This window comes from Hyla sarda, chromosome 5, assembly GCF_029499605.1.
Source record: "Hyla sarda isolate aHylSar1 chromosome 5, aHylSar1.hap1, whole genome shotgun sequence".
Classification (NCBI taxonomy): Eukaryota; Metazoa; Chordata; class Amphibia; order Anura; family Hylidae; genus Hyla; species Hyla sarda.
In genome coordinates, this window is record NC_079193.1 from 116459433 (window position 1) to 116481745 (window position 22313).

General features: G+C 40.1%; 1 protein-coding gene across 4 annotated transcripts in view; it reads right to left on the minus strand.

The window, feature by feature from the left end:
* Positions 1–22313, minus strand: part of TRIO (trio Rho guanine nucleotide exchange factor) — a 748009-nt gene that overhangs the window by 401238 nt on the left and 324458 nt on the right. For all 4 annotated transcript variants that reach the window (XM_056520137.1, XM_056520140.1, XM_056520138.1 and 1 more), the window contains exon 22: positions 20607–20729. In XM_056520137.1, coding sequence (XP_056376112.1) covers positions 20607–20729 — 123 coding nt within the window. The remainder of the gene's footprint in view (positions 1–20606; positions 20730–22313) is intronic.

The window sequence follows — 22313 nt, forward strand, 5'->3', positions numbered from 1 at the left end:
CAATATGAAGCGGGATCGCGCCGCGATCCCGCATCATATCGCGTGGGTCCCGGCGCTAATCAACGGCCGGGACCCGCGGCTAATACCACACATCGCCGGTCGCGGCGATGTGCGGTATTAACCCTTTAGAAGCGGCGGTCAAAGCTGACCGCCGCTTCTAAAGTGAAAGTGAAAGTGACCCGGCTGCTCAGTCGGGCTGTTCGGGACCGCCGCGGTGAAATCGCGGCGTCCCGAACAGCTGATCGGACACCGGGAGGGCTCTTACCTGCCTCCCCGGTGTCCGATCGACGAATGACTGCTCCGTGCCTGAGATCCAGGCAGGAGCAGTCAAGCGCCGATAATGCTGATCACAGGCGTGTTAATACACGCCAGTGATCAGCATTAGAGATCAGTGTGTGCAGTGTTATAGGTCCCTATGGGACCTATAACACTGCAAAAAAAATGTAAAAAAAAAAGTGTTAATAAAGGTCATTTAACCCCTTCCCTAATAAAAGTTTGAATCACCCCCCTTTTCCCATAAAAAAATATAAAACAGTGTAAAAAAAATAAAAAATAAACATATGTGGTATCGCCGCGTGCGTAAATGTCCGAACTATAAAAATATATCATTAATTAAGCCGTACGGTCAATGGCGTACGCGCAAAAAAATTCCAAAGTCCAAAAAAGCGTATTTTGGTCACTTTTTATATCATTAAAAAATGAATAAAAAGTGATCAAAAAGTCCGATCAAAACAAAAATCATACCGATAAAAACTTCAGATCACGGCGCAAAAAATGAGTCCTCATACCACCCCATACGTGGAAAAATAAAAAAGTTATAGGGGTCAGAAGATGACATTTTTAAACGTATAAATTTTCCTGCATGTAGTTATGATTTTTTCCAGAAGTGCGACAAAATCAAACCTATATAAGTAGGGTATCATTTTAACCGTATGGACCTACAGAATAATGATAAGGTGTAATTTTTACCGAAATATGCACTGCGTAGAAACGAAAGCCCCCAAAAGTTACAAAATGGCGTTTTTTTTTTCGATTTTGTCGCACAATGATTTTTTTTTCCGTTTCGCCGTGCATTTTTGGGTAAAATGACTAATGTCACTGCAAAGTAGAATTGGTGACGCAAAAAATAAGCCATAATATGGATTTTTAGGTGGAAAATTGAAAGGGTTATGATTTTTAAAAGGTAAGGAGGAAAAAACGAAAGTGCAAAAACGGAAAAACCCTGAGTCCTTAAGGGGTTAAGATCAGAGATGTCAGTGCCGGTCTTTGTCTTCTTACTCAGGAGTTTATTCATTATTCACAAATAACGCGGAGCACAAGCCCCAGGGCACTAAGCTCCTGTATACCTCTCCTGTATAGGGAGAGGTATAAGCAGTAGAAAGAGAGAAGTGCTCATGCCGCTGTACAGAACACTGGTGAGACCTCGCTTGGAGTATTGTGCACAGTACTGGAGACCATATCTCCAGAACAATATAGATACTCTAGAGAGAGTTCCTAGAAGAGCTACTAAACTAGTACATGGATTGCAGGATAAAACTAACCAGGAAAGGTTAAAGGACCTTAACATATATAGCTTGGAAGAAAGAAAAGTCAGAGGAGATATGATAGAAACTTTTAAATACATAAAGGGAATAAACACGGTAAACGAGGAGAGCATATTTAGGACAGGGTTTTAAATTAGAGGGGCAAAGGTTTAAAAGTAATATCAGGAATTATTACTTTACCGAGGGAGTAGTGGATGCATGGAATAGCCTTCCTGCAGAAGTTGTCACTGCAAAGTACTACAACATATCACTTTTTTTATTTCATGACAGTGCCCATTTAAGGTCTGTAACCTATATATCCATTTGGCTTCAGTCTGTAAAAGGAGTTTGTCCGAACCCCCTCTTCTTGGGCCAAGTTTTGGTCGAATGGAGCCCCAGAATTTGATCTTGGAAAGATCTCTCACATATGTTTCGCTAAAGGGGTTTTTGCCCTAGTATTAATAGTACTTAAATGTTTAGAAATTCTCCTACTCAATTGCTGGATCGTTTTACCGATGTGGGGCTCTTAGATATTGTCCCACAGGGATTCCTCTTTTATGAGGAATAGGATGGTAGCTAGACCACTCCAAAAACTATTTGTCGAGGTGGATTTTCAATATATTTCAGTTTGGACACTGCCTCCAGAATCTAAAGTGATCTTAAGGTCTTAAAAATGAAGTGTGTGAGAATGTATTTCTGAAGTAAAACGCAACCCTATATCATTAGTGTTTAATGCTTTTACAAAAGTTTGAAAAGAAGTCATAGTGTCATCCCAGAAAAGTAAAATGTTGTTGATATAACAACGCCAAAATAAAATGAGAAAGAAGAAAAGTGCTCAGAAAAAACAAATGGGTCTTCCCACCAACCCAAAAATAGATTTGCATAAATTGGTGCACACATCATGCCCATTGCTTTGCCTTTCTTCTGGAAATAAAATTGGACACTCATAATTCTACAGCCTTAATCCATAGGGAGAGAAAGCACACAGTATTTTAATCTAGTGTATTCCAATTTCACTAAAAAAGATAAGTTAATTCACATTTTTATATTGGTTGGTAAATTTAGGGAATTTGTGACCATCAATGGTGGTTTATAGTAACTGGCAATTATTAACCCTCACACCAACTGTCTCATTTTGGTGTGATAGTTTTGCTGCCTCTGGCACTGGGAGCCTTAAACCCTTAAGGACCAGGCCATTTTTCACTGTAGGACCAGAGCGTTTTTTGCACTTTACTTTAAGCATTAATAACTCTGGGATGCTTTTACCTTTCATTCTGATTCAGAGATTGTTTTTTCGTTAGATATTCTACTTTATGTTAGTGGTAAAATTTTGTCGATACTTGCATCATTTGTTGGTGAAAAATTCCAAAATTTTATGAAAAAATTGAAAATGTTGCATTTTTCTAACTTTAAAGCTCTCTGCTTGTAAGGAAAACAGACATTCCAAATTATATATTGATTCACAAATGCAATATGTCTATTTTATGTTTGCATCATAAAGTTGACATGTTTTTACTTTTGGAAGACATCAGAGGGCTTCAAAGTTCAGCAGCAATTTTCAAACTTTTCTCAAAATTTTCAAAATCAGAATTTTTCATGGACCAGTTCAGGTTTGAAGTGGATTTGAAGGGCTTTCTTATTAGAAATACCCCACAAATGACCCCTTTATAAAAACTGCACCCCTCAAAGTATTCAAAATGACATTCGGTAAGTGTGTTAACCCTTTAGGTGTTTTACAGGAATAGCAGCAAAGTGAAGGAGAAAATTCTAAATCTTCATTTTTTCGCATATTCTTGTAGACTCAGTTTTTAAATTTTTACAAGTGGTAAAAGGAGAAAAATCCTCAAAATTTGTAACCCAATTTCTCTCAAGTAAGGAAATACCTCATATGTATATATCAAGTGTACTGGAGTAGAGGGCTCAGAAGGGAAGGAGCGACAGTGGGATTTTGGAGAGCGAGTTTTTCTGAAATGGTTTTTGGGGGGCATGTCACATTTAGGAAGCCCCAATGGTGCCAGAACAGCAGAAACCCCACCACATGGCATACCTTTTAAGAAACTACACCCCTCAAGGCAAGTAACAAGGGGTCCAGTGAGCCTTAATACCCCACAGGTGTTTGACAACTTTTCATTACAGTCGAAGGGGAAATAAATAAAAAAAATTCACTAAAGTGCAGTTTATTTTTCCCAAATTTACCATTTTTATAAAGGGTAAAGGGAGAAAATGCCCCCCAAAATTTGTAACCCCATCTCTTCCCAGTATGGAAATACCCCATGTTAGGATGTAAAATGCTCTGTGGGCAAACTACAATGCTCAGAAGAGAAAGAGTCACATTTGGCTTTTGAAAAGCAATTTTGCTGAAATGGTTTTTGGGGGGCATGTCGCATTTAGGAAGCCCCTATGGTGCCAGAACAGCAAAAATACCCACATGGCATACTATTTTGGAAACTACACCCCTCAAGGAAAGTAACAAAGGGTACAGTGAGCCTTAACACTTCACAGACACTTCACGACTTTTTGTTAAAGTTGGATGTGTAAATGAAACTGCACTAAAATACAGTTTTCCCCCCAAATTTTACATTTTTACAAGGGTTAATAGGAGAAAATGCCCCCAAAATTTGGAACCCCATTTCTTCTGAGTATGTAAATACCCCATGTATGGACGTCAAGTGCCCTGCGGACGAACTACAATGCTCAGAAGAGGAGGAGCGCCATTGAGCTTTTGTAGCGTGAATTTGTTTGGAATGGTAGTCAGGGCCCATGTGCATTTACAAAGTCCCCCGTGGTGCCCGAACAGTGGACCCCCCACATGTGACCCCATTTTGGAAACTATACCCCTCACAGAATTTAATAAGGGGTGCAGTGAGCATTTACACCCCACTGGCATTTGACAGATCTTTGGAACAGTGGGCTGAGCAATTAAAAATTACATTTTTCATTTTCACGGACCACTGTTCCAAAAATCTGTCAGACACCAGTGGGGGGGGGAGTAAATGCTCACTGTACCCCTTATTACATTACGTGAGGGGTGTAGTTTCCAAAATGGGGTCACATGTTGGGGGTCCATTATTCTGGCACTATGGGGGCTTTGTAAACACACGTGGCCATCAATTCCGGACACATTTTCTCTTCAAAATCCCAATGGTGCTCCTTCTCTTCTGAGCATTGTAGTTCGCCTGCAGAGCACTTTACATCCACATATGGGGTATGGTCTTACTCAGAAGAAATGGGGTTACACATTTTGGGGGGCCTTTTTCCTATTTTCCCTTGTGAAAATAAAAAAAAATGTATTTTCCCATCCAACTTTAACAAAAATTTGTCAAACACATGTGGGGTGTTGAGGCTCACTATACCCCTTTCCAAAATGGGGTCACATGTTGGTATTCATTTTTTTGCGTTTATGTCAGAACCGCTGTAAAATTTAGGACTCAAATGTACATAGTGCACTCCCACTCCTGAGCCTTGTTATGCGTCCGCAGATCATTTTATGCCCACATATGGGGTATTTCCGTACTCAGGAGAAATTGCTTTACAAATTTTGGGGGTCTTTTTTTCCTTTTACCTCTTGTGAAAAAAAAAAGTAAAGGGAAACACCAGCATGTTAGTGTAAAAAACATTTTTTTTTACACTAACAGGCTGGTGTAGACCCCAACTTTTCCTTTTCATAAGGGGTAAAAGGAGAAAAAGCCCCCCAAAATTTGTAGTGCAATTTCTCCCGATTACGGAAATACCCCATATGTGGCTCTAACCTGTTTCCTTGAAATACGACAGGGCTCTAAAGTGAGAGAGCGCCATGCGCATTTGAGGACTAAATTAGGGATTGCATAGGGGTGGACATTGGGAATCACTGGGATAGAATACCCCTAACAGGGTGCATCCAGCTGTTGCTAAACTCCCAGCATGCCTGGACAGCCAGTGGCTGTCCAGAAATGCTGGGAGGAGTTGTTTTGCAACAGCTGGAGGCTCTGTTTTGGAAACAATGCCGTACAAGACGTTTTAAATTTTTATTGGGGGGGGGGGGGGGGGGGACAGTCTAAGGGGGTGTATATGTAGTGTTTAACCCTTTATTATGTGCTATTATGGGGGGGGGTTAACCTCCAGCAGTTTCAAAACTACAACTCCCAGCATGTACTGACAGACCGTGCAGAATGGGAGTTGTACTTTTGCAACAGCTGGAGGATGACTGGTTGGAAAACCTTCAGTTAGGTTCTGTTATCTATCTCAATATTTTTCAACCAGTGTGCCTCCAGCTGTTGCAAAACTAAACTCCCAGCATGTACTCATCACCGAAGGGCATGCTGGGAGATGTAGTTATGCAAAAGCTGGAGGGATCGCAAATACAACTCACAGCATGCTGGGATTTGCAGTTTTGCAACATCTGGAGATCTACAGTATAGAGACCACTGCAAACTGTGGCCCTCCAGATACTGCAAAACTACAAATCCCAGCATGCCCAGACAGCAAACAGTTGTGTAGGCATGCTAGGAGTTGCAGTTTTGCAAGATCTGGAGGGCTATAGTTCAGACACTACCATATAGTGGTCTCAAACTGTAGCCCTCCAGCTGTTGCAAAACTACAAATCCCAGCATGCCCCAACAGCTGTCTGGGCATGCTGGGAGTTGTAGTTTTGCAACATCTGGAGTGCTACAGTATAGAGACCACTGTATAGTGGTCTCGGACTGTAGCCCTCCAGATGTTGCTAGGTAAGTTACTGGCTTCCGTTGGATCCAGGGAGCCTGCTGCAAGTCATCGCTACCCGTCGATCTCTGACACCAGTCCTCTGTCAGTTCCCCGTTCTGCCACGCCTATTGAGGGTGGGCAGAACAGGGAAAACAAAAGTTAACCCCCCCACCCCCGATCTGCTATTGGTGGTCGCATCTAGACCACCAATAGAAAGGATAGGAGGGGTGGCACCCCTACCACCTCACTCCTATCCCTTCAGGGGGATCGTGGGTGTCTTAGACAACCGCGATCCCCCTTATATTCTGGGTCACCATAGACCCGTAAAAACCCATAATTGCGCAAATCGCAAGTGTGAATTCACTTGCGATTTGCGCTGATCGCTGACATGGGGGGGGTCCTATGACCTCCCTGGGCATTTGCGCGGGGTGACTGCTGATCGATATCAGCAGTTACACCGCTCCGGTCCCCACCAGGTTGCTTAGATGTACGCGTACGTCCATGGTCCTTAACCCCTTAAGGACTCAGGGTTTTTCCGTTTTTGCACTTTCGTTTTTTCCTCCTTACCTTTAAAAAATCATAACCCTTTCAATTTTCCACCTAAAAATCCATATTATGGCTTATTTTTTGCGTCGCCAATTCTACTTTGCAGTGACATTAGTCATTTTACCCAAAAATGCACGGCGAAACGGAAAAAAAATCATTGTGCGACAAAATCGAAAAAAAAAACGCCATTTTGTAACTTTTGGGGGCTTCCGTTTCTACGCAGTGCATATTTCGGTAAAAATTACACCTTATCATTATTCTGTAGGTCCATACGGTTAAAATGATACCCTATATAGTTTTGATTTTGCACTTCTGGAAAAAATCATAACTACATGCAGGAAAATTTATACGTTTAAAAATGTCATCTTCTGACCCCTATAACTTTTTTATTTTTCCACGTACGGGGCGGTATGAGGACTCATTTTTTGCGCCGTGATCTGAAGTTTTTATTGGTATGATTTTTGTTTTGATCTGACTTTTTGATCACTTTTTATTCATTTTTTAATGTTATAAAAAGTTACCAAAATACGCTTTTTTGGACTTTGGAATTTTTTTGCGCGTACGCCATTGATCGTACAGCTTAATTAAAGATATATTTTTATAGTTCGGACATTTACGCACGCGGCGATACCACATATGTTTATTTATTTATTTTTTTTACACTGTTTTATTTTTCTTATGGGAAAAGGGGGGTGATTCAAACTTTTATTAGGGAAGGGGTTAAATGACCTTTATTAACACTTTTTTTTTGCAGTGTTATAGGTCCCATAGGGACCTATAACACTGCACACACTGATCTCTCATCCTGATCACAGGCGTGTATTAACACGCCTGTGATCAGCATTATCGACGCTTGACTGCTCCTGCCTGGATCTCAGGCACGGAGCAGTCATTCGTCGATCGGACACCGAGGAGGCCGGTAAGAGCCCTCCCGGTGTCCGATCAGCTGTTCGGGACGCCGCGATTTCACCGCGGCGGTCCCGAACAGCCCGACTGAGCAGCCGGGATACTTTCAGTTTCACTTTAGAAGCGGCGGTCAGCTTTGACCGCCGCTTCTAAAGGGTTAATACCGCACATCGCCGCGATGTGTGGTATTAGCCGCGGGTCCCGGCCGTTGATTAGCGCCGGGACCCACGCGATATGATGCGGGATCGCGGCGCGATCCCGCTTCATATCGCGGGAGCCGGCGCAGGACGTAAATATACGTCCTGCGTCGTTAAGGGGTTAAGGGGTTAAAGGGGTACTCCGGTGAAAAACTTTTATTTTTTATTTTTTTTATCAACTTGTGCCAGACAGTTAAACAGATTTGTAAATTACTTCTATTAAAAAATCTTAATCCTTTCTGTACTTATTAACTGCTGAATACTACAGTGGAAATTATTTTCCGTTTGAAACACAGAGCTGTCTGCTGACATCATGAGCACAGTGCTCTCTGCTGACATCTCTGTCCATTTTAGGAACTGTCCAGAGTAAAAGGAAATTCCCATAGCAAACATATGCTGTTCTGGACAGTTCCTAAAATGGACAGAGATGTCAGCAGAGAGCACTGTGGTCATGATGTCAGCAGACAGCTCTGTGTTTCAAAAAGAAAAGAATTTCCACTGTAGTATTCCGCTGCTAATAAGTGCAGGAAGGATTAAGATTTTTTAATAGAAGTAATTTAAAAATCTTATGCGAAGTGTATAACCAATCCTCAATGATTCTACCCCAAAAGGTACATAATTATGTTTTAATAAAATATAATAGCATAGGATGCTTTAGTTAACAGTTTAATTCAATATATGAAATGGTATAAACAAAATAGTATATTGCACTATATATCCTCTGGCACAAAATATAACAAGGATGAAGAAAACCACTGGTGACACACCCCCTATATATAATCAAAAATGGTGAAAAATAATATAAAATAATGTCCAGCACTCTGGTGATCTTTTTATGTATGTGAGGTCTATTTAAGAAATTCTGGTCTGAAAGATTATTGAAAATCTGTGAAAATTATTATACGTCCTTTGCTGAGCGAGGTTAGTCTTTGCAAAAGATATTGTAGCAAATAATGTATCATTACTGTTTTAACTTGTAGCTGGTAAATAGTTACTTAGTTGAGCTCAAACAGATAGTACTGCTGGTGGTATAGCTCACCCGCTCCTGTGGGACTCTGCGTACGAAGTCCTCTACGTATACCACGTGCGGAGGCATTGGTAGAAGGTATCTCTGCTGGCAGAGCGGATACCTTTGTGGGTGCGCTTGGCAGAGCGTCTCCCCTGACCTCCGCGCTATTGTTAGAAAGCAGGTACCGCTAGATGGCATGGCGTCTCTCGTGGTGTTATTAGTGGAGTCCTTGGCGGGTGAGCTGATGGATCTCTCACAGCAGGTTCTCGGCTCAGATCTTGGCAAGCATAGATAAAGTCCGGAACAGATTCAAAGCTGTAATTTTGCCGGTCTCAGTCTTTTCCAGGTACTGGTTCCAGATTCACACTTTGTGTATGAGTGCGATAATGTAAAAAATGTCCTAGACGCGTTTCAGGGTTCTATTGCAGGTAACGCACGACCCTTTCTTCAGTAGGGATTAAAAGCAAATATATATCACAGCTATTTCACGTTATCTATGGCCCAATTCACATTGGGACATAGCGTTTCTTGTGTCTTAATTCACATTCTAAAATAAGATATTTCATTAAATAATATTGATTGCTAAAATAGGGAGAGAGCAGCTTAGCAACAAAATATACATAGACAGATTATAATGTGTATACACGCAATTGGAATAAAAATAATTGTCAGCTGTAGCTAAATTTACATGTATAACGTCAATACATCGATATAGTTAAATGTAAGTAGTATAAAAGATTATCAAATGCATACTAAAATAAAATAAAATACATGTATGAGAGAATATATGAAAATGGTAACAGTAATAGTAATAGGAATTGAAGATAAAAATCAAAAAATTATACAATGTAAATAAGAATAAATGAAAATAAAATAAGATGAAAAATAGAAATGAAAAAAATAATTAAGAATGAAAAAATATAAATCATAAAAAAATTAAAATATATATAGATAAAAATAAAAAAATAAAAATATAAGACCTCTTTCTATCTTGTGTTTAAATTGGAGACAGATCCACAAGATCCTGGTCTCCGTCTCCAATTTAATACACAAGATAGAAAGGTCTTATATTTTTATTTTTTATCTATATATATACATTTTTATTTTACTTTTTATTTTTAATATGTTTTATATTTTTTTCATTCTTAATTATATTTTTATTTTCAAGAATGAAAAAATATAAAACATTAAAAATAAAAATAAAATAAAAATATATATAGATAAAAATAAAAAATAAAAATATAAGACCTCTTTATCTTGTGTATTAAATTGGAGACGGAGACCAGGATCTTGTGGATCCGTTTCCAATTTAATACACAATATAGAAAGAGGTCTTATATTTATTTTTTTTTTTTATCTATATATATATTTTATTTTACTTTAATTTTTATTTTTTAATTTGTTTTATATTTTTTCATTCTTAATTATATTTTTATTTTCATTTCTATCTCTATTTATTTTTCATCTTATTTAATTTTCATTTATTCTTATTTACATTGTATAATTTTTAGATTTTTATCTTCAATTCCTATTATTACTATTACTGTTACCATTTTCATATATTCTATCATACGTGAATTTTATTTTAGTATGCATTTGATAATCTTTTATACTACTTACATCTAACTATATCGATGTACTGACGTTATACATGTAAATTTAGCTACAGCTGACAATTTTTATTTTTATTCCAGTTGCGTGTGTACACATTATAATCTGTCTATGTATATTTTGTTGCTAAACTGCTCTCTCCCTATTTTAGCAATCAATAATATTTAATGAAATATCTTATTTTAGAATGTGAATTAAGACACAAGAAACGCTATGTCCCAATGTGAATTGGGCCATAGATAACGTGAAATAGGATACTATCCTCATAGGGGGTATGTAGTCCAAGCAAGTTATTAGTTTCGACCCATATGTAATTATATCCAAATGTGAACCACCATATAAAAATGACCCATAGGAAAAGCTGTGATCTATATTTGCTTTTAATCCCTACTGAAGAAAGGGTCGTGCGTTACCTGCAATAGAACCCTGAAACACATCTAGGACATTTTTTACATTATCGCACTCATACACAAAGTGTGAATCTGGAACCAGTACCTGGAAAAGACTGAGACCGGCAAAATTACAGCTTTGAATCCGTTCCGGACTTTCTTTATGCTTGCCAAGATCTGAGCCGAGAACCTGCTGTGAGAGATCCATCAGCTCACCCGCCAAGGACTCCACTCATAACACCACGAGGGATGCCATACCATCCCGCGGTACCCGCTTTCTAACAACAGCACGGTGGTCAGGGGAGACGCTCTGCCAAGCACACCCACAAAGGTATCCGCTCTGCCAGCAGAGATACCTTCTACCAACGCCTCCGCACGTGGTATACATAGAGGACTTCGTACGCAGAGTCCCACAGGAGCGGGTGAGCTATACCACCAGCAGTACTATCTGTTTGAACTCAACTAAGTAACTGTATTTACCAGCTACAAGTTACCGTATATACTCGAGTATAAGCCGACCCGAGTATAAGCCGAGACCCCTAATTTCAACCCAAAATCCCAGGAAAAGTTATTGACTCGAGTATAAGCCTAGGGTGGGAAATACATCATCCCCCCCGTCATCATCCAGACCCGTCATTAACATCCTCATCATCATCACCGCCTGTCATCATCCAGACCCTCATCATCATCACCTGTCATCATCCCCTTATCATCCCACACATCCCCCCTTCATCATCCCCTTGTCATCATCCCCACCCCCCTTCATCATCCCCTTGTCATCATCCCCACCCCCCTTCATCATCCCCTTGTCATCATCCCCACCCCCCTTCATCATCCCCTTGTAATCATCCCACACCCCCCCTTCATCATCCCCTTGTCATCATCCCCACCCCCCTTCATCATCCCACACCCCCCTTCATCATCCTCTTGTCATCATCCCACACCCCCCCCTTCATCATCCTCTTCTCATCATCCGCCCTCAGTGGTCTTCAACCTGCGGACCTCCAGAGGTTTCAAAACTACAACTCCCAGCAAGCCCGGGCAGCCATCGGCTGTCCGGGCTTGCTGGGAGTTGTAGTTTTGAAACCTCCGGAGGTCCACAGGTTGAAGACCACTGTGGCCTTCGACATCATCCAGCCCCCTCTCACCCCCTTTAGTTCTGTACAGTACTCACCTCCGCTCGGCGCTGGTCCGGTGCTGCAGGGCTGTCCGGAGAGGAGGTCGTCCGGTGGGATAGTGGTTCCGGGCTGCTATCTTCCCCGGGGGCGCCTCTTCTCCGCACTTCCGGCCCGGAATAGAGGCGTTTCCTTGACAATGACGCAGAAATACGTTGGCAATGAACGTACCTCTGCGTCGTTGTCAAGGCAACGTGACTACTCTGGGGCCGGGCCCGAAGCGCTTAGAAGAGGCCTCCCGGTGAAGATAGCAGCCCGGAACCACTATCCCACCGGACGACCTCCTCACCGGACAGTCCTGCAGCACCGGACCAGCGCCGAGCAGAGGTGAGTACTGTACAGAACTAAAGGGGGGTGAGAGGGGGCTGGATGATGTCGAAGGCCGCAGTGGTCTTCAACCTGCGGACCTCCGGAGGTTTCAAAACTACAACTCCCAGCAAGCCCGAACAGCCGATGGCTGCCCGGGCTTGCTGGGAGTTGTAGTTTTGAAACCTCTGGAGGTCCGCAGGTTGAAGACCACTGCGGGTGGAGAGTTCACTCGAGTATAAGCCGAGGGGGGTGTTTTCAGCACGAAAAATCGTGCTGAAAAACTCGGCTTATACTCGAGTATATATGGTACAACAGTAATGATGCATTATTTGCTACAATATCTTTTGCAAAGACTGTAACATCACTCAGCAAAGGACGTATAATAATTTTCACAGATTTTCAATAATATTTCAGACCGGAATTTATTAATTAGACCTCACATACATAACAAGATCACCAGAGTGCTGGACATTATTTTATATTAGTGTTTTTTCACCATTTTTGATTATATATGGGGGGTGTCTCACCACTAGGGCCCAGTGGTTACCTTCATCCTTGTTATAATTTTGTGCCAGAGGATATATAGTGCAATATACTATTTTATTTATACCATTTTATAAATTGAATAAAACTGTTAACTAAAGCATCCTATGCTATTATATTTTATTTAAACATCATTATGTACCTTTTGGGGTAGAATCCTTGAGGATTGGTTATACACTTTGTATATTATTTTTCTTCATTCCGGCCGTTGGGTTTCGGCATATAACCAATTATATCCTCGGATTGTGGTTTGTGAGCTGCACGCATTTCTGTATATTTATTAATTTAAAAATCTGTTTAACTTTCTGGCACCAGTTGATTTAAAAAAAAAAAAAAAAAAAAAAAGTTTTTCACCGGAATACCCCTTAAAATGTGTGCAAGGCATCATGAAATCTGAGGATTACCAACAGATTTTGGGTCACACTGTACAGCCCAGCGTCAGAAAACTGGGTTTGCATCCGAGATCTTGGGTCTTCCAGCATGACAATGACCCCAAACATACATCAAAAAGCACCCAGAAATGAATGGCAAAAAAGTGCTGGAGAGTTGTGAAGTGGCCAGCAATGAGCCCAGATCTAAATCCCATTGAACACCTGTGGAGAGATCTTAAAATTGCTGTTGGGAAAAGGTGCCCTTCCAATAAGAGACTTGGAGCAGTTTGCAAAGGAAGAGTGGTCCAACGTTCCGGCTGAGAGGTGCAAGAAGCTTATTGATGGTTATATGAAGCGACTGATTTCAGTTATTTTTTCCAAAGGGTGTGCAACAAAATATTAAGTTAAGGGTGCCAATTTTGTTCAGCCCATTCTTGGAGTTTGGTGTGACATGTCCAATTTGCTTTTTTTCCTCTTTTTTGGTTTAGTTCCAATACACACAAAAGGTTGTATCAAAGATTTTACCCCTGTTGTGTGTGTATTTTTTTGCGCAAAATTTTGCGCAAGCCCTTTTTTTGCGCATTTTTTTGCGCACGTTTTGGTAGAGCATGTCCTCCAGATGTGGCCGAATCAGGGTACCTTGGAGTGACATCTATAGTACACATGGATTTATTAACTGCATACTTTTTCTTTGCCGCAAGAGCTGTTTTCTTTGCGCAAATATAAGCCATCTTGGACTAAACGTAGCAAGATGCTCTAAATCATTGATTCTATTTTCCTAAGAGTGGATTGAGGAGATTACTATATTTACCTGCAATTTATGAAGCTCATTGCGCTTGATTGATAAATTTAGCGCTTCTGCACATAATTTAGAATTCAGGAAAAGGGGTAAACTGCTTCTACCATACACAAATAATGATACATGTCCCCCAAAGAGAATAAACGTGTGTATAGAAAACATGTGTTACTGCAATCCTTTTCTGTTAGAAATACTTCATTTTCTTGAAATAAACCTGGGGAAATAAACCTGGAAAGTTGCTAGCAAGACTGCTGAGTGGTAGATTCTCTGCTAAGTATATCTCTACTATGAAATCGGCCCAGAATACAGACCATCACCTCACTACAGGCATTTTGTGACTATTACAACCTACCATCCCCCAGACTCTCCCCTTCCTGCTTGTTGCCCCAATATATAGCATGGACTGCCCATTCTGAGAAGATAGGGTACAGGTAAAAGCCCTGGGCCTGACAGCTATACAGGCAAATGCTTTAACGTTCTTCAGGAGGAGTTGGGTTTGAAAAAAAAAAAAAGCAATTTTGCAACTAACTTTTGGGGGGTTTCGTTTTTATGCAGTGCACCGACATGTTCTCCTTATACTGTGGGTCAGTTAGGATTAAAATGATGTCCATCGGTTACATGCTTTTCTATTCAGTATGATTAAAATTGCCCTATTCTGACCCAATAACTTTTTCATTTTTCCGCTTTGCACCCCCTCTAAAGCTCCAGGGAGAATGTTATTTATGACTTTTTAATTCTCATTTTTAATTACTTAATTTTGTTTCTCTCAACTCCCAACTACGTGTCTAACTGGGAGTTGGAATTGGGATGATCTTTTCAGGCATCCGACTGGACCAAGTTTTTACCTTATGCCATTAATTCTCCATTTCTTACAGAGCCCAGGAAACCAACTCTAAGCAATGGGGTACTATGCCTCACACTTTGTGGAGCTGTCTGCTGCTGCAACCCTTCCCAAAATCCAATGGTGATCCTCAGATTTTATGTTGCCTTGCTCACTTTCAAGGCACCCAGTGCCATAGGCAACAAAACAACCCCAAAACATCATTGAACCTCCACCATATTTAACTGTAGGTACTGTGTTCTTTTCTTTGTAGGCCTCACTCCGTTTTTGGTAAACAGTAGAATGATGTACTTTACCAAAAAGCTCTATCTTGGTCTCATCTGTCCACAAGACATTTTTCCAGAAGGATTTTGGCTTACTCAAGTTCATTTTGGCAAAATGTAGTCTTGCTTTTTTATGTCTCAGCAGTGGGGTCCTCCTGGGTCTCCTGCCATAGCGTATAATTTCATTTAAATGTTGACGGATAGTTTGCGCTGACACTGATGCTCCCTGAGCCTGCAGGACAGCTTTGATATCTTTGGAACTTGTTTGGGGCTGCTTATCCACCATCAGGACTATCCTACGTTGATACCTTCCATCCACGCCCAGAGAGATTAGCTACAGTGCCTTGGGTTGCAAACTTCTTCATAATGTTGCGCACTGTGGACAAAGGCAAATCTAGATCTCTGGAGATGGACTTGTAACCTTGAGATTGTTGATATTTTTCCACAATTTTGGTTCTGAAGTCCTCAGACAGTTCTCTTCTCTTTCTGTTGTCCATGCTTATTGTGGCACACACAGACACACAATGCAAAGACTAAGTAAACTTTTTATCTCCTTTTTATCTGCTGTCAGGTGTGTTTTTTTTATTTTGCTAACACCTGTTACTTGCCCCAGGAGAGTTTCAAGGAACATCACATGGTTGAAACAATCTTATTTAGCCACAATTCTGAAAGGGTGCCAATAATTTTGTCCAGACCATTTTTGGATTATGGTGTGACATTATGTATAATTAGCTTTCTTTCCAACCTTTTTTGGTTTAGTTCCAATACACACAAAGGGAATAAACATGTATATAGCAAAACGTGTTAATGCAATCCTTTTCTGTGAGAAATACTTAATTTTCTTGAAAAATTTCAGGGGTACGAACATTTACAGCCATGACTGTATACACAGGTGATTGTTCTTGTTTTCATGTCCCTCACCCCTCTTCCCTTTTTTGTTCCCTCCCTCTCCCATTAAGTTTGCTAAAGGAAATGTTTCACCAAGTGTTTTTTTTTTTGTTTTGTTTTTTTAGAGGTTAAATAAATTTTTCAAATTTTTTAACCACTTAAGGACTCAGGGTTTTTCCGTTTTTGCATTTTCGTTTTTTCCTCCTTACCTCTTTCAATTTTGCACCTAAAAACCCTTACAATGGCTTATTGTTTGCGCCACCAATTCTACTTTGTAAGGACGTCCGTCATTTTACCCAAAAATCTACAGCGAAATGGAAAAAAATTCATTGTGAGACAAAATTGAAAAAAAAAAAAAAAACGCCATTTTTTTAATTTTGGGGGCTTCCGTTTCTAAACAGTAAATTTTTTGGTAAAAATGACACCTTATCTTTATTCTGTAGGTCCATACGATTAAAATGATACCCTACTTACATAGGTTTGATTTTGTCGTACTTCTGGAAAAAATCATAACTACATGCAGGAAAATTTATAAGTTTAAAATTGTCATATTCTGACCCCTTTAACTTTTTTTTTATTTTTACGCATATGGTACCGTAATCTCAAGTTTATAGCGGTACCATTTTTGCATTGATAGGACTTATTAATCGCTTTTTATTCATTTTTTCATGATCTAAAAAGTGACCAAAAATTAACTATTTTGGACTTTGGAATTTTTTTGCGCGTTAAGTAACAAACACTGTGTTTTGCAACCAATGTGCCTCCAGCTGTTGCATAACTACAACTCCCAGCATGTATGGTCTGTCAGTACATGCTGGGAGTTGTAGTTTTGCAACAGCTGGAGGTTTGACCCCCCCATGTGAATGTACAGGGTACCTTCACACGGGCGAGTTTACAGCGAGTTCTGCTGCAAGTTTGAGATGCTGCAAATTTTCCGCTGCAGCTTAAACTCCGAGCGAGAAACTCATTGTAAACCTCCGCCCGTGTGAATGTACCCTAAAAACACTACACTACACTAACACATAATAAAGGGTAAAACACTACATATACACATACCCCTACACAGTCCCCCCCCCGCCCAATTAAAAAAATAAAAACATATTGTACGTTAGTGTTTCCAAAACGGAGCCTCCAGCTGTTGAAAAACAACAACTCACAGTATTGCCGGACAGCCACTGACTGTCAAGGCATGCCATGAGTTTTGCAACAGCTGGAGACACCCTGTTTGGGAAACAATGCCGTAGGGTATTTTTGTGGCGGATTCAAATTCCCAATTTAGTCCTCAAATGCGCATGGTGCTCTCTCACTTCGGAGCCCTGTTGTATTTCAAGAAGACAGTTTAGGGCCACATATGGGGTATCTCCGTACTTGGGAGAAATTGCATTACAAAGTTTGAGGGGCTTTTTCTCCTTTTACCCCTTATGAAAAGGGTAAAGTTGGGTTCTACACCAGCATGTTAGTGTAAAAAAAAATATTTTTACACTAACATGCTGGTGTTGCCCCATACTTTAAATTTTCACAAGCGGTAAAAGGAAAAAAAGACCCCCAAAATTCGTAACGCAATTTCACCTGAATATGGAAGTACCCCATACGTGGGCGTAAAATGTTCTGCGGGCGCACAACATGGCTCAGAAGTGAGAGCATGCCATGTACATTTGAGGTCTATATTGGTGATTTGCGCAGGGGTGGCTGATTTTACAGCGGTTCTGACAAACGCAAAACAATAAATACCCAGATGTGACCCCATTTTGGAACCTACACCCCTTACGGAATGTAACAAGGGGTAAAGTGAGCCTTAACACCCCACAGGTGTTTGACAAATTTCCGTTAAAGTTGGATCTGAAAATAAAAAAAAAAAAATTTTCACTAAAATGCCCCCCTTCCTCAGAGTAAGAACATACTCCATATGTGGATGTAAAGTGCTCTGCGGGCAAACTACAATGCTCAGAAGAGAAGGAGCGCCATTGGGCTTCTGGAGAGAGAATGTATCTGAAATTGAAGGCCATGTGTGTTTACACTCCACTGATGTTTGACAGATTTTTGGAACAGTAGTCCGTGAAAATGAAATATTACATTTTTCATTTGCACAGCCCACTGTTCCAAAGATCTGTCAAACATCAGTGGAGTGTAAATGTTTACTGCACCCCATATTAAATTCTGTGAGGGGTGTAGTTTCCAAAATAGGGTCACATGTGGGGGGGGGGGGGGTCCACTGTTCTGGCACCACGGGGGGGGCTTTGTAAAAGCACATGGCCTCCCACTTCTATTCCAACCACATTCTCTTACCAAAAGCTCAATGGCGCTCCTTCTCTTCTGGGCATTGTAGTTCGCCTGCAGAACACTTTACATCCATATATGGGGGTATTTCCATACTCAGAAGAAATGGGGTTACAAATTTTGGGAGGCTTTTTCTCCAATTACCTCTTGTGAAAATGAAAAATTTGGGGTAAAACCAGCATTTTAGTAAAAAAAAAAATTTAATTTTTCATTTTCAGGTCCAACTTTAGCGGAAATTTGTCAAGCACCTGTGGGGTGTTAAGGCTCACTGTCCCCCTTGTTACGTTCCTTTAAGGGTGTAGTTTCCAAAATAGTAAGCAGTGTTTTTTTTTTTTTTTTGCTGTTCTGGCACCATAGAGGCATCTAGTGCACACACAGAGCACTTGACATACTTAAGACACTTTCTGAATGTCATTTTGAATACTTGGGGGGGTGCAGTTTTTATAAAGGGGTCATTTATGGGGTATTTCTAATATGAAGACCCCCTCAAATACACTTCAAAACTGAACTGGTCTCTGAAAAATTCAGATTTTGAAAATTTTGTGAAAAATTTGAAAATTGCTGCTGAACTTTGAAGCCCTCTGATGTCTTCCAAAAGTAAAAACATGTCAACTTTATGATGCAAATATAAAGTAGACATATTGTATATGTGAATCAATATATAATTTATTTGGAATATCCATTTTCCTTACAAGCAGAGAGTTTCAAAGTTAGAAAAATGCAAAATTTTCATGACATTTGGGGATTTTTCACCAAGAAATGATGCAAGTAACGATGAAAATTTACCACTAACAAAGAAGAATGTGTCACGAAAAAACAGCATCAGAATAATTGGTAAAAGCATCCCAGAGTTATTAATGCATAAAGTGACAGTGCTCAGAATTGCAAAAAAGGGCTCAGTCATTAAGGTGCTAAAACCTTCATTTTATGCCCCATTATCTGTCAGCACGTGACTGCATCTCATTAGCATGCAGACAGGTTGACAGATTCCCTTTAAGGCATACACAAGATTACTAAAAGGTTATGTTGGTCCCGAGTGGTCATGAAATTCGACCCAGGATTGCAACATTTTTCTAAAACCATTCACAGAATCTGTTCTTATGGCATGTAACTTTTCAAAATGCATCCACGATGAGGTCTCTGCAGTAATTTTAACTGGAGAACCCCCCCCCCCCCTTCATTTTTTGTTTATTATTCTCTCTCATTTAAACCTGGCCATCTGCAATTAGGCCATAATATTGTTTTCTCTAATTGATTACTGGCTACAACTGTTAAAAACAAAATTATAAAAGATCAATGAATAAAATGACTGTCACATAGCCACAATAATGCTGCAATGACCATATTTACCTGTATTGTGACGGCAAGCCCCGGCCTAGCTAAATCTGATGCCAGCTTGAGACCATAATACTTGCAAAAATGAAGCCATATTCCACCTGTGTGAAACTGGCTTTAATAAAAAGCTTGGCTTATGTATTTGAAAGATTGAAACACATCAACTGTTGTTCACTGCAGTAACATACACATTGAAACTTAGGTGGTCAATAAAAAAGAAAAAATGCATATTACAGACTATTGTAATCTTTTTCAGTGCCTTGAATAGTAACAACACTAACTATGGTGTTCTTAAGTAACTTTAATTTAAACAACTAAATATGGAGCATGAGTAACCAATTAAATTGGCCTAATCTCATATCAAGAAATAAACAACTAGCCCAGCGTTAAATATATCAAAAATGTATATGTGGTAAACAGCATAAAGCAGCTGTGTTGTTCTGGCTGATTGATCCCTTTTTCTGTCTTATTCCACACACCATTCATCTAATGGGTATTTTTGCTCCTGGGGTCCTCCTGGACAAATCATAGAGAGTGTTGCTTGTCCTACTACATAGGTGTTGGCTGGTTCAAAAACTCTTATATTCATTAACTGTCTTTTTTCGCTAGTACTTGAAAAGCGTTGTTACAGTAATTGATATTGATTACAATACATTTTTTATATTTATTAGCAATTACTCTATAGTGTCCTTTTTTGCCCATACCAGACTGCCATATACAGCCTGTCTGCTAATGATGCATTTTTTTTTTTGTATATGATTTTTTTAATGTAGGTTGTTACACTTTTTGCATTAATTTGTGACCAGTGTTATTGTGTAAGTATATAAATATGGATCATCTATAAATATGGAGCTTAGAGTAGAAATTTAACTTATGAGATCGTACAAGTGATTATCTATAATCAAGGTAAAACCACAAAAAATAACGTTCATATATATATATACCTTGGCAGTAATTTGAAATTCTTCATGTTCTTTTAACAGCTCCTGAGTGTGCTGAACAGTAGACCCCGTTGATGTATGAGTGGATAAATAAAATTCACCACTATCATGAATCCATTCAAGGGCCTTAAAAAAACAAGCAAAAAAAACAGCTAAATAATTGTGTTAAATTAAAAAGTAGTTAAGTGACAAAATTAACACTGAGAGAACATTTAGACAGTAAACCAATGGTTACCTAAAAGAGATACTATAAATAAAAAGTATGATACTGGAATACCCCTACTAGGGGTGCTTTCACAGGAATAAAGGTCCTGCACATTTTTAACCCCTTGGGGACGGAGCCCATTTTGACCCTAAGGACGAGAGCATTTTTTGCAAATCTGACCTCTGTCACTTTATGCATTAATAACTCTGGGATCCTTTTACTTATGAATTTGATTCCGAGAGCTTTCACTTAGGACTTTGATTCCAAAATAGTTTTTTCGTGACATATTCTACTTTAAGATAGTGGCAAATTTATGTCGATACATGAATTATTTCTTGGTGAAAATTTACAAAATTTCCATTAACATTTTGCATTTTTCTAACTTTAAAACTCTGTTTAAAATGGCTTTTGGGGGGCCTGTTGCATTTAGGAAGCCCCGATGGTGCCAGAAAAGCATTAAAAAAAACACATTGCACACTATTTGGGAAACTATACCCCTCAAGAAACCTAAAGGGGAAAAGTAAGCCTTAAAACTCCAAACGTGAGGGGGGCGGGGCATTATCGGCAAGGTAATTGCCAATACCGATAATGCCCAAAATCGTGATTATCGGCCAAACCGATAATCGGTCGATCCCTAATTTCCATACTTAAAGGACAACTGTAGTGGTCAAAAATCCCTGCCCAAATGTTCCCCAAACAAAAGTTATACAATTCAGTCTATTAGTCCTATTTACCTATATGTAGCCGTTTCTGAGATATTAGAGTTGCCAGCATAGCCCAGTAGTCCTGCGTCCGTCCCCTATTCATTACATTGCAGCCGCCATCTTGGGGACGGAGATCTCTTCCTCCCAGCAGTGTTTGTGCTCCCCCTAGCCTCTGTCAGCTCCTCCCTGCTTATGCATATTCATGAGCGGGTGCTTTCTGAGGCAGCCATAGGCTCATCCTCAGAAACGCCCCTATCTGTAAGATTCAAGCAGGGGGAGAATGAGGACGTCCACAGCTCCTCCCCCCTCCCCTGCTCTGTCTACATAGGACCTCACTTATCACCGGGAGGATTCAAGTTTTCATGGGGGAAACACAGAGCAAACCACAGAGCAGGGAGGGGAGGACGTGTGTGTGAAGGAGACATATTACACTGCACGGGCTGGTGGTGTATACAGGGAATAAATATCATACTGGGGGGGGGGGGGGGGACTACTGAATGACACATGCTGGGAGTTGTAGTCCCTGTTATGTGTGTGTGTATGCCAGTGTTTCCCAACCAGGGAATGCTGGGAGTAGTAGATTTGCAACATCTGGAGGCACCCTGGTTGGGAAACACTGGTGTATGAACTACAACTCCCAGGAGACTACAGAGATACAATAGAGGTGTTGGTGAACTACAACTCCCAGGAGACCCCTGATACAATAGAGGTGTTGGTGAACTACAACTCCCAGGAGATTACAGAGATACAATAGAGGTGTTGGTGAACTACAACTCCCAGGAGACTACAGAGATACAATAG